This window comes from Pelophylax lessonae, assembly GCF_965119305.1.
Source record: "Pelophylax lessonae genome assembly, chromosome: 9".
Taxonomy (NCBI): Eukaryota; Metazoa; Chordata; class Amphibia; order Anura; family Ranidae; genus Pelophylax; species Pelophylax lessonae.
Window position 1 is genome coordinate 26,301,114 of NC_138776.1, and position 12,977 is coordinate 26,314,090.

The 12,977-nt window shown below is 43.6% G+C and overlaps 1 protein-coding gene across 1 annotated transcript in view; it reads right to left on the bottom strand.

Moving 5' to 3' along the window:
* The window catches only part of LOC309562589 (killer cell lectin-like receptor subfamily B member 1B allele A), a 75,228-nt gene that overhangs the window by 6,579 nt on the left and 55,672 nt on the right, over nucleotides 1-12,977 (bottom strand). The window contains exons 4-5 of the mRNA XM_082266840.1: nucleotides 5,447-5,592; nucleotides 1,342-1,451 (exon numbers count right to left, since the gene is read on the bottom strand). Coding sequence (XP_082122966.1) covers nucleotides 1,342-1,451; nucleotides 5,447-5,592 — 256 coding nt within the window. The remainder of the gene's footprint in view (nucleotides 1-1,341; nucleotides 1,452-5,446; nucleotides 5,593-12,977) is intronic.

The following is a 12,977-nucleotide window of genomic DNA, read 5'->3' on the forward strand; positions in this document are numbered from 1 at the left end:
TGCGCGGTCGAGCGATGCTGTACCCAAACTGAGTTTACGTCCTTTTTTCCCCACATATAGAGCTTTCTTTTGGTGGCATTTGATCATCTGTGCGATTTTTATTTTTTTGCGCTATAAACAAAAAAAGAGCAACAATTCTGAAAAAAAAAAATAATATTTTTCACATTCTGCTATATGACATTTTCAAAAAAAAAAAATGTAAAAATCCAAATTTTTTAACATTTTAGGCCAATTTGTATTCTGCTTCATATTTTTGGTAAAAAAAGAAATCGCAATAAGCATATTTTGATTGGTTTGTGCAAAAGTTATTGCGTCTACAAACTACGGGAAAGATTTATGTCATTTTTATTATTATTATTTTTTTTTTTACTAGGGATCTTCGATTTTTAGCGGGACTGCGACATTGCAGCGAACAGATGGGACCCCTGACTTACATTTTTGACACTTTTGGGGGGACCAGTGACATTACTACAGTAATCAGTGCTATAAATATGCACTGTTACTGTAATAATGACGCTGGCAGGGAAGGGGTTAACAGTGTGGGTGATCAAGGGGTTAAATGTGAGCCTAGGGGAGTGATTCTAACTGTGGGGGGCGTGGCTTCTGAAATGACCATAGAGGCCTGTAATCCTATATAGAAGGATCACAGGCGCTCTGTGATCATTCCAGAGAGAAGAACGGTCAGATGTGTTTACAACAGCAGACTGCCGTTCTCTCTCAGCGGGGAACGATCGCGGGTGTCAGGCGCCAATCGGAGCCTCCTGCCCGCTGCATTGGATTTCTCACTGACAAGTGGGGGCAGCAGCGCACTGCCGGCGGCACGCGCTCGCCCCCTTAGCCTCCTGCTCGCGGCCGCCGTACAGTTACGGCGATTTGCGCAGGAGCAGCTGCCTGCCGCAGTACATCTGCGGTGGGCGGTCGTAAAGAATTTAATGCAAATAGTGCAAAGACCTAAATTTGACCTGGTATTAACCTTTCAAAGTCACTGAACAGTAGAGCTCAGACTGGGAGAGTATGGAAGCAGCACAAGGAGACAGTCAGGTATGAGCAGTGCCCATCTGCTTATAGAAGGAGAGAGCAGAGTGGCAGAGAGAGGAGTTATTTAATGTGCTGGGGGAGTGAGAAGATCTGTAAGCGTTACTTAACTGCAACATAAAAATATTCAGGTCTCCAGCCCAGACAGAAAGGGCTGTGCTGTGTGGCAGAGCTGTGTAAATCCCAGGAGTGCATGAACAGAAATGCAAAACCTTTGGCAGGTAAAACAGATCTCATAGATGTATAATATTGGTGTATTTAGCGGTTTGTCTGGGGGTCAGATATGAATATTACAGTGTGACTTACATGCTGGCATTGAATTTTTGCCCATTCACCCATTTCCATCCGTTTGTCATAGGAAGAAGCCCAATCCAAAACTTCTCCATTGTTGGCTTCATAGTTCTGTTTATGAACAACTGTTTAAAAAAAGAAAACTCATCATGAATGATCTATTATAACACATTAAATCATACTCCCTATAAATAATCTTATTATAACACATTACATCGTACTAATTATGAATCATCATGAATCATCTGTTATAGAACATTACATCAGATACAAGACAGAGTGGGCCAACTCAATATTGAACCCTACGGACTAAGACTGGGAGGCCATTAAAGTTCATGTGTGTGTAAAGGCAGGCGTCCCAATACTTTTGGTAATATAGTCTATATACAGTATATACCATACCATTGGGATCCTCCTAGAAGCTGAACACATGTTCTACCACTAGAGGGAGCCAGCACATTCTGTCTTGTATCTGATGTAATGTTCTATAACCGATCATTCATGATGATTCATAATTAGTCTAAGACTGGGATGCCATTAAAGGTCATGTGTGTGTAAAGGCAATACGTTTGGTAATATAGTGTACACTTCAGCACCAGGCCATTTATGGCACTTATTTGTTTACATGTAATAATTACTATTTTTTGCTAGAAAATGTTTTAGAACCCTCAAAATAAATATATATATATATATATATATATATATATATATATATATATATACACACACATGCCCACCTATACAATAGCCACAAACAACGTAAATTTTAATATTTAAAGGCAACACTTTAAAAGTCTTTACAGGTTACCACTTTGGATTTATAGAGGAGGTCCGGTGCTAGAATTACTGCCCATGATCTGACGTTCACAGTGATACCTCACATGTGTAGGCGGATTGTTGTTTGCACGTGTGCGGGACCGACGCATGCGTTCGTCTTGTACATGGGCACAGAAGGGGGCCACTTAATTTTTTAAAATTATTATTTATTTTTTTTTTCTTTTCAAGCTGCTGCTTTAATTATTTATCACTTTTATTGGTGTCACAAGCAATGTAAAGATCCTTTGTGACAGCAATAGGCATGTGACAGGTACTCTTTATATAGAGACCTGGGGGTCAAAAAAGACCCCAAATCCCTCCTCTGCACTTAAAAGCATTCAAAATACCAAAATCTGTGTTTTTGAATGCTGTTTTTATTTTTCAAAATGGCGCCGATGACATCCAGTTAAACTGGAATTGATGTCAGTTTATCGCTTCTGGGTTACCGCTATGGAGACCCGATCAAAGCCAATTCCATATCCGTCAGCTGGTTGTTTAAGTCTCCCTGTGGGGCGGGGGAAAGCCTGAGCGAGCTGCCCCCGGGGTTTCCTTCCCGCTTCTTGTAACAGCAATCGAGCAGCTAGTTAGATACTCTGATTGCTCTTACAAGCGAGCTGACCTCCGGCTCTAAAAAAAACTGTACCGGGATGATGCCTGGCATCATTCCAGTATAACCACTTGTAGCGGAAAGGTAGTTTAATCTACAGGGTCTCCGCTGATAGACAGGAAAACAGGTAATAATCCAAATAGGCAGGTACAGCATGCAACAATCCAGGTAGCGTTATACCATCCTTCCCTCCCAAGAACTAGACAACACATAGGCTGGGAGTCAAAACTAGAATAGGTTGTTTATTGAAAACACAAGAGATCTACACTCTCCCAAAACCCCTCCCTCTTCGAGCCATTCCATACAAACACACATCCCATAATATGCTTACAAGGCAGACAGGAACAATAGGACATTGGAATGCAGGTATTCACAATAACAAACCCCACCCCACTAGCAGGGGTCTATGAAACACTTCTGCCATATTCTAGCAATCTGCAATATATCTTTATATATTTCCTCAGAGACACTGTTCGGTAATATGATGGTCACTCTTTCAACACAAACCACACTCGCAGTGTCCATTCCGCTACACCACTTAAAGTCAAGTGAGCTACCGGTATGTCAATTGGTGGCAAGTCGATATACATGGTTACATTGGTGCAGGCTGAACCGATTTAACAATTACCCTCAGGGGGGTTTTCCTTTTGTTTGAGAGAGGATATTAGGGAGAGTGTCCTGAGGATAACTAATTGTTCATCAAGTCATCCTAAAGATAAGAGACTTACAGTCGGTTCACACTATGGGGACACGACTTCGGGGGCGACTAGTGAAGTCGCCGTGCACCACAGCTTCGGCGCAACTTGCACGGACTTCACATAATGGTCGCTCCGACTTCAGTCAAAAGTAGTGCAGGAACCTTTTTCTAAGTCGGAGTGACTTGAGTCGCTACTATTAGAACGGTTCCCATAGCACTGAACGGACCGCGACTTGTCAGGTGGTCAAGTCGCCTGACAAGTCGCGGTAGTGTGAACCGGGACTTAATCCACAAATCATCCAAAGTGGCAGGATGAGCCAACAGCCTGGCTGGTCCATACCTATTGCAAAGTAGAGAAGATAGGAGTCCTCAAACAATGTGAATAGTTACAATTGGAGTATCTCACTATTTCCTTCTCCTATCCCCATTCTACAATAAATAACAAAAACACCCAAATACCCCTGGACTGATTATTGGAGTGTGAGCCAAGGAGAATTAAGGAATCGTCTTTACTTATGACCATGTGCTGGTAACCAGGGGGAACCCACAGAATCAGGGCCGTAGATCTTTTTTTTTCCTGGGGGGGTTCAGCCTTGAGTACCCAGAGAACAATAATTATCACGCCTGCCACGCTGTGACAAATTGTGGTGTGTAAATATACATTTTTTTACAGCGCCACCAGCAGGCACATCTGTTAGTGAAGCAAATGGTAAACATGGCTTCAATGTAAGCCGGGTCCTGCCTGTCAGCCTTGTGGCCAGTTGGTCTTCCCAGTGGCAGTGCGGCTCCCGCAGCTGATAGGCTACACTAGCCTAGCTGCTGTGAAATTGACCGATGCTCTAGGGGGGAAGGTTTGGACCCCCCTGACCCCCCCCCCCCCTTATCTAGGCCCCTGCACAGAGTGAATATCAAGCAGTCCTTGCGGGGGCAGTGCTACATAAAGAAGTTCCCACAATTTAACAATCGCCATACCTAAACTCAGGGCTTTTTTTTTTCAGCGGGAACGCGGGGGAACGTAGTTCCGGCACCTCCAGAACTGAATGTATGTAATGGCAAGGGGTGCTGGGGTGTGCTGGAGGGTCTATTGATGCTGGCTAATAGGGAATCTATTGCTGCAGAGAATGGGGGTTTACTGTTGCTGGGGAGGTCTTCTGTTGCTCATAGGGATTTATTGTTGCTGGGGTGGGTCTTTTGCTGCTGGTGGGTCAGTTGTTGCTGGGAGTTATTTATTGTTGAGGGAGGGGTCTTTGTTGCTGGCTGCTGGAGGGTCTATTGATGCTGGCTACTGGGGAATCTAGTGTTGGTGGAGGGGATCTATTTGTTGCTGGAGGGGATCTATTTGCTGCTGGAGGGGATCTATTTGCGCAGAAGGTCTATTGTTGCTGGGGAAGTCTGTTGTTGCTGGTGGGGTATCATGTTGCAGGGAATCAATCATTGCTGGGAGGGATCTACTGTTGAGGGAGGAGACTAATGCTGCTGGAGAGTCTATTGATGCTGGATGTTGGAAGTCCATTGCTGCAGGGTTGGATCTATTGTCGCTGGGGTGTCCATTGTTTCTAGATCTCTATTATATTGCCATTCTTGTTATCGTTAATTCTCTAAAATGGTACTGGGAGGTGGGTAGGAGGTGAAACCAAGGAATGGTGCTTGGGGTGGGTAGAGGACAGAGTTAAGGTGTGACTCAGAAGGGAGGAGTTCCTGTACCTATTCTCTGAGAAAAAAAGCCCTGCCTAAACTTCAGCTTTAGTGACACATTCCTCCTAAGATGTTTGAGCCTGGTGACTCCCCAAAAGGAGCCATAAGAGAAGGTCACATGCACCCCTATACCCATGGGACAGGTATTTCCAAGAACTCCAACAGAAGAAGAAGACAATGGAGAAGCATGGGAGATCCGAGTATCGGTGGGTGAGGGCAGAGTGCCCTAACAAGAGAACCTCCAATGGGCAAGTTAGCAGGTTCTCTTTGATCAATGAATCACAGATCTTGGTCATATCTCTTACCTGCTGCTCCCAGTCCTCTATGACCAGTAGGTGGGCTCCCATCATCTCACATTGGTTCTGGCTCTCCTGCCACATTGTGATGGCTTTTAAATGTGTGTAACAGCTGTCTCTATCCCACAGCCAGCCACTGGGACACAGCGCACACTCTGAAACACAGAGAGATATATTTATCATTAAAATTTACCATAGGTGTGCGCAGCCTATTGCATTAGAGCAGGGGTGTCAAACTCAATTTCATTGCGGGCCACAATAGCATTATGGTTGCCCTCAAAGGGCCAGTTGTATCTGTAAGACTTGAAGAAGGAGATCGTCCTCCTCTCTGCTGCTGACTGCTGAGACAAGGTGGGAGCGGAGACAAGAGGGGTACTGCAGCTGCAGGAGAGGTGTGAGGGTGACATGAAATGGCCTGGGGGTCGCATTTGTGCATTAGAGTGTGCTCCCCAAAGCTCAAACACACCTGCATGTATACAGTATATATACACACACTATACATACAGGTGCATATCATAAAATTAGAATATCAAAGAGTTAATTTATTTCAGTGATTCAATTCAAAAGGTTAAACTTTTACACTAGCTATTCGGATATCTAAGCATATTGCGAATATTCGCAAGGGTTTTAAAGATCATAATGTATCCTTGCACTTTTGTCAATACCATAATAGGGACCCCTCTCACCTGAAGTTTTGGGGCATAGAGAGGGTAGACCCTATATGGAGAGGTTCTAATAGAGTCGGAGAACTCTCTTAACGAGAGACTTATTGGATACATTTGACTGACTCACTACATCCTAAAGGGTTAAATATTGATTTGGATATAAATTGTTTTATCAGTAATTATTGATCCCTTCATTTATTCGGTATGTCTGGTTTTTTTCTGATTACATTTTATACTAGGTATTTATATACACATTTTTTTTTCTTTTTATCTTTCTTTTTTGGCTATATATATATATATATATATATATATATATATATATATGTATATATATGTATATAAATATATGTATATATGTATATATATATATATATATATATATATATATATATATATATATATATATATATATATATATATATATATATATATATATATATATATATATATATATATATATATATATTACATCCCTCATTCGGATGGTGTTGCCATTCACGTTTTACGCTATTTACTTTGATACTTTGGTTATCCAAAGACTTTGAGGTTCAGCTGTGCACTTATTGATGTCACAGTTGTTGTTATCACTGATGCCTGCTCTATTTTAATTCCAATTCATGGGAATCCTTTGATTGAAATGTATGCATTCATTTTATTAATTTCAATTTTATAGATTTTTTGGGTATGGCTATATATTTTTAAGTATTTAGTATATGTACATCATGTGCCTATGCATTGTATATCTGGTTAAACAGAGATGTGTATAGTTGTGAGCTATTTGTTTTAACATCGGTGTAATTGATTGTTAAAATCTTATAATTACGAGTTTTTGGTATTTGCCAATGCATAGCTCAATTTTATTTTATTTTATTCTATTTAATTTGTAGCAGTTCCGGAGTTATGGGCTTTTCGCAGATTTAAGTATTCCTCTGATAACTTGAAACCGCTTTGGCCCCCATTACCTGCATGATATGTGCAGGGATTGGCTGATAGGTTGGCAGAAGAGGTGACAAATACTTTGGGCGGAAGCCAGGATAACATATACAGTGGGTACGGAAAGTATTCAGACCCCCTTAAATTTTCCACTCTTTGTTATATTGCAGCCATTTGCTAAAATCATTTAGGTTCATTCTTCTTCCTCATGAATGTACACATAGCACCCCATACTGACAGAGAAACACAGAATTGTTGACATTGTTGCGGATTTATTAAAAAAGAAAAACCGAAATATCACATGGTCCTAAGTATTCATACCTTTTGCTCAGTATTTAGTAGAAGCCCCCTTTTGATCTAATACAGCCAGGAGTCTTTTTGGGAAAGATGCAACAAGTCTTTCACACCTGGATTTGGGGATCCTCTACCATTCCTCCTTGCAGATCCTCTCCAGTTCTGTCAGGTTGGATGGTAAACGTTGGTGGACAGCCATTTTTAGGTCTCTCCAGAGATGCTCAATTGGGTTTAATTCAGGGCTCTGGCTGGGCCATTCAAGAACAGTCACGGAGTTGTTGTGAAGCCACTCCTTCGTTATTTTAGCTGTGTGCTTAGGGTCATTGTCTTGTTGGAAGGTAAACCTTCGGCCCAGTCTGAGGTCCAGAGCACTCTGGAGAAGGTTTTTGTCCAGGATATCCCTGTACTTGGCCGCATTCATCTTTCCCTCGATTGCAACCAGTCGTCCTGTCCCTGCAACTGGAAATCACCCCCACAGCATGATGCTGCCACCACCATGCTTCACTGTTGGGACTGTATTGGACAGGTGATGAGCAGTGCCTGGTTTTCTCCACACATACCGCTTAGAATTAAGGCCAAAAAGTTCTATTTTGGTCTCATCAGACCAGAGAATCTTATTTCTCACCATCTTGGAGTCCTTCAGGTGTTTTTTAGCAAACTCCATGCGGGCTTTCATGTGTCTTACACTGAGGAGAGGCTTCCGTCGGGCCACTCTGCCATAAAGCCCCGACTGGTGAAGGGCTGCAGTGATGGTTGACTTTCTACAACTTTCTCCCATCTCCTGACTGCATCTCTGGAGCTCAGCCACAGAGATCTTTGGGTTCTTCTTTACCTCTCTCACCAAGGCTCTTCTCCCCCGATAGCTCAGTTTGGCCGGACGGCCAGCTCTAGGAAGGGTTCTGGTTGTCCCAAACGTCTTCCATTTGAGGATTATGGAGGCCACTGTGCTTTTAGGAACCTTAAGTGCAGCAGAAATCTTTTTGTAACCTTGGCCAGATCTGTGCCTTGCCACAATTCTGTCTCTGAGCTCTTCAGGCAGTTCCTTTGACCTCATGATTCTCATTTGCTCTGACATGCATTGTGATCTGGAAGGTCTTATATAGACAGGTGTGTGGCTTTCCTAATCAAGTCCAATCAGTATAATCAAACACAGCTGGACTCAAATGAAGGTGTAGAATCATCTCAAGGATGATCAGAAGAAATGGAAAGCACCTGAGTTAAATATATGAGTGTCACAGCAAAGGGTCTGAATACTTAGGACCATGTGATATTTCAGTTTTCTTTTTTAATAAATCTGCAACAATGTCAACAATTCTGTGTTTTTCCGTCAATATGGGGAGCTGTGTGTACATTCATGAGGAAGAAGAATGAACCTAAATGATTTTAGCAAATGGCTGCAATATAACAAAGAGTGAAAAATTTAAGGGGGTCTGAATACTTTCCGTACCCACTGTATATATATATACTGTACATACAGGTGCATCTCATAAAATTAGAATATCAAAGAGTTAATTTATTTCAGTGATTCAATTCAAAAAGTGATATAGATGTGTTACACACACAGTGATATATTTTAAGCATTTATTTCTTTTCATTTTGATGATTATGGCTTACATCTAGTGACAACCCAAAACTCAGTATCTTAGAAAACTAGAATATTACATAAGAGCAATAAAAAAAAAAGGATTTTTACTACAGAAATGTTGGCTTACTGAAAAGTATGTCCATGTACAATATGGAGGCGATCAGCCTGTGGAACTGCTGAGGTGTTATGGAAGCCCAGGTTGCTTTGATAGCGGCCTTCAGCTCATCTGCATTGTTGGGTTTGGTGTCTCTCATCTTCCTCTTGACAATACCCCACAGATTCTCTATGGGGTTTAAGTCACACAAGTTTGCTGGCCAATCAAGCACAGTGATACCATGATCATGTGACCAGGTATTGGTAGATTTGGCAGTGTGGGCGGTGCCAAGTCCTGCTGGAAAATGAAATCAGCATCTCCATAAAGCTGGTCAGCAGAGGGAAGCATGAAGAGCTCTAGAATTTCCTGGTAGAGGCTGTGCTGATTATTGACTTGATAAAACACAGTGGACCAACACCAGCAGATGACATGGCTCCCCAAATCATCACTGACTGTGGAAACTTCACACTGGACCTCATACAACTTGGATTATGTGCCTCTCCACTCTTCCTCCAGATTCTGGAACCTGGATTTCCAAATGAAATGCAAAATTTACTTTCATCCAAAAAGAGGACTTTGGACCACTGAGCAACAGTCCAGTTCTTTTTATTCTTAGCCCAGGTAAGACACTTCTGACCAGTGGCGGCCGGTGTATTGAGGGCGCAGGGGCGCCGCCCCCCCCATCCATGCATCCGGCCCCCTAATCTGCCTGCACGGACGCATGGAGCTTAATGTTTTTTTTTTTTTTAAATCACCTGATTAGAGCCAGAGGCTCTAATAGGGTGATGCAAAGGGTGGAGCCGGGGCGCACTGAGCCCACCCATTGTGTGACAATAGTAAATGAAAACTCGCTATTGTCACACCGATCCTCCTCCTGGCCAATCAGGAAGCGCGTCCGATACGCACTTCCTGATTGGCCACAAGGCAAACCCCATGCCATTGGCCGAGGAGGCGGGAGCGGGAGGACTGGAGGAGACGCGCCGCCCGGGGACACAGTGAGGAGAAGCCGCCGCCAGGACTGAAGAGAAGCCGCCGCCACGACTGCTCCAGGGCTCCAGTTAAGTGCACTGGTCTGGGGGGGCACACTGCATTGAAGGGGGCACGCATGCACGCTGGTATCTGCATTGATGAGGGCACGGCACGCTGGTCACTGCATTGATGGGGGCACGGCAAGCTGGTCACTGCATTGATGGGGGCACGGCAAGCTGGTCACTGCATTGATGGGGGCACGGCAAGCTGGTCACTGCATTGAAGGGGGCACGGCAAGCTGTTCACTGCATTGAAGGGGGCATGGCAAGCTGGTCACTGCATTGAAGGGGGCACGGCAAGCTGTTCACTGCATTGAAGGGGGCACGGCAAGCTGGTCACTGCATTGATGGGAGCACGGCAAGCTGGTCACTGCATTGATGGGGGCACGGCAATCTGGTCACTGCATTGAAGGGGGCACGGCAAGCTGGTCACTGCATTGAAGGGGGCAGGGCAAGCTGGTCACTGCATTGAAGGAGGCACGGCAAGCTGGTCACTGCATTGAAGGGGGCACGGCAAGCTGGTCACTGTATTGATGGGGGCACGGCAAGCTGGTCACTGCATTGATGGGGGCACGGCAAGCTGGTCACTGCATTGAAGGGGGCACAGCAAGCTGGTCACTGCATTGAAGGGGGCATGGCAAGCTGGTCACTGCATTGAAGGGGGCACGGCAAGCTGGTCACTGTATTGATGGGGGCACGGCAAGCTGGTCACTGCATTGATGGGGGGCATGCTGGTCACTGCATTGAATGGGGGCATGCTGTGGTAACTCTGCATTGAATGGGGGCACGCTGTAGTAACTCTGCATTGAATGGGGGCATGCTGTGCTAACTCTGCATTGAATGGGGGCACGCTGTAGTAAATCTGCATTGATGGGGCACACTAAACTTTGATTACTGAAGGCCCCTTTCACACTTTTGTGACCTCAAAGTCATGCAATTTTTTGCCGCGTTCTTTTGCCGCACAGCCATGCATATTCGATTTTTTCTGTTTGCGCCACCCCAAAAATTTTGAGCACCAGCCGCCACTGCTTCTGACATTGTCTCTGGTTCAGGAGTGGCTTGACACAAGAAATGCAACAGTTGTAGCCCATGTCCTGGATACGTCTGTGTGTGGTGGCTCTTGAAGCACTGACACCAGCCATAGTCCAGCCCTTATACCAGGGGTATATCATTGTTAGGCAGCTCTACCATAGCTGCCATGCATGGATGTTATCAACTGTTGGATGATTCCTTTGTTCCTGTAACCAGATTTTAATCCTATGTGGCATCAAGCCTTTTATGAATTGTTTAATAAAATGTATTTTTTACAACATATGTTCTTGACTTAATACATTGCTGCTAAAAAAAAAAACCCTGAGGGAACTTCTTTTGTCTTGTTCTACTCCTTGTGAACCTTCCCCAAATTCTTGAATGGCCTTTGCTTCACAATCCTCTCAAGGCTGTCGTTATCCCTGTGGCTTGTGCACCTCTTTCTACCACACTGTTTCCTCCCACTCAACTTTGCATGAATATGCTTGGATACAGCACTCTGTGAACAGCCAGCTTCTTTAGCAATGACCTTTTGTGACTTACCTTCCTTGTGGAGGGTGTCAATGACTGTCTTCTGGACAACTGTCAGCAGTTTTCCCCCTGATTGTGTAACCTACTGAACCAGACTGAAAGACCGTTTAAAGGATCAGGAAACCTTTACAGGCGTTTGGAGTTAATTAGCTAATTGGAGTGTGGCACCATGAGTCTACAATATATAGTTTTTTCACTGATTTTTTTTCAATTTTATTTTTTTAGGAACCCCGTTGGGGAGCTTTGGTGAAATATCAGGGGTGTGGTGTCTTCCTTGATGTCTCACTTTTGAGACAGAGAAAGAGACTGAGGACAGAGATTCCCCACTCCCTTTCTCTGCAGCCTCAGCTGCACTGGACAGTGAATGAATGGGAAGGGCTCTGTGCTGAGCGGCTTCCTGTTCATTCACAAATAGAAGCATAGGAAACAGTTTCCTATGGTTCAGTTATGAATGAACAGTGCATGATTGATACCGATCACTCAATTTTTCATTTTCATTTTATTTTTGTATTAATTATTTACAATCTTTTAAAATGTATATTTTTACCATTTTTTTTTTTTTACATTTTTTTTTTTTTTTTTTTTTTTTTAGGAGCCCTGTTGGAGAGCTTTGGTGAAATATCAGGGGTCTGATGTCTTCCCTGATATCTCACTTTTGAAACAGAGAATGAGACTGAGTACAGAGATTGTCCGGTCCCTTTCTCTGCAGCCTCAGCTGCACTGGACAGTGAATGAATGCAAAGTGCTCCATGCTGAGCGGCTTCCTGTTCATTCACAAATTGAAGCATAGTAAGCACAGTTTCCTATGCTCCAGTTATGAATGAACACAGTGCCTGATTGGTACTGATCACTCACTTTTTATTTTTCCTATTGTTTTATTTTTATTATTTTTTACTATTTAATTTTTCAAAACATATTTTTACAATATTATTTTTTATAATTAGGAGGGGGACACGGGTGTAAAGGGTGGGGGCAGTAGGGGCAGTCTGTGGCTCACAGGGTGATCAGGGTGTACCCAGGCACACCCGTCACACCCCATGCGCATGCCTATGAAATATACTATAAGGTAGTGAAATGAAGGGCACTCTGGATGACAGGACTGGCCAGAGATAATAGTCCGCAGGGATGTTAGTGTGAATCAGGCAAACAGATGACTAAGATGGCTACTGACTAAGGTGAATAAGATGACTAAGACTTGAGTGAAGCAATTCTCTGGCAATGGAAAAAGAAACAGAAGGCGCTTCTAAGTGCAGTAATTTGTTGCCCAAGGATAAAAACACCATTACTAACAGTTAAAATGGGGGAAGGCTCATCAGTGTCATTATTCTAAGGAGATTTGAAGTCCAGCAATAGGCAGTCCTGAGGGTAGTCCAGTGTGCGG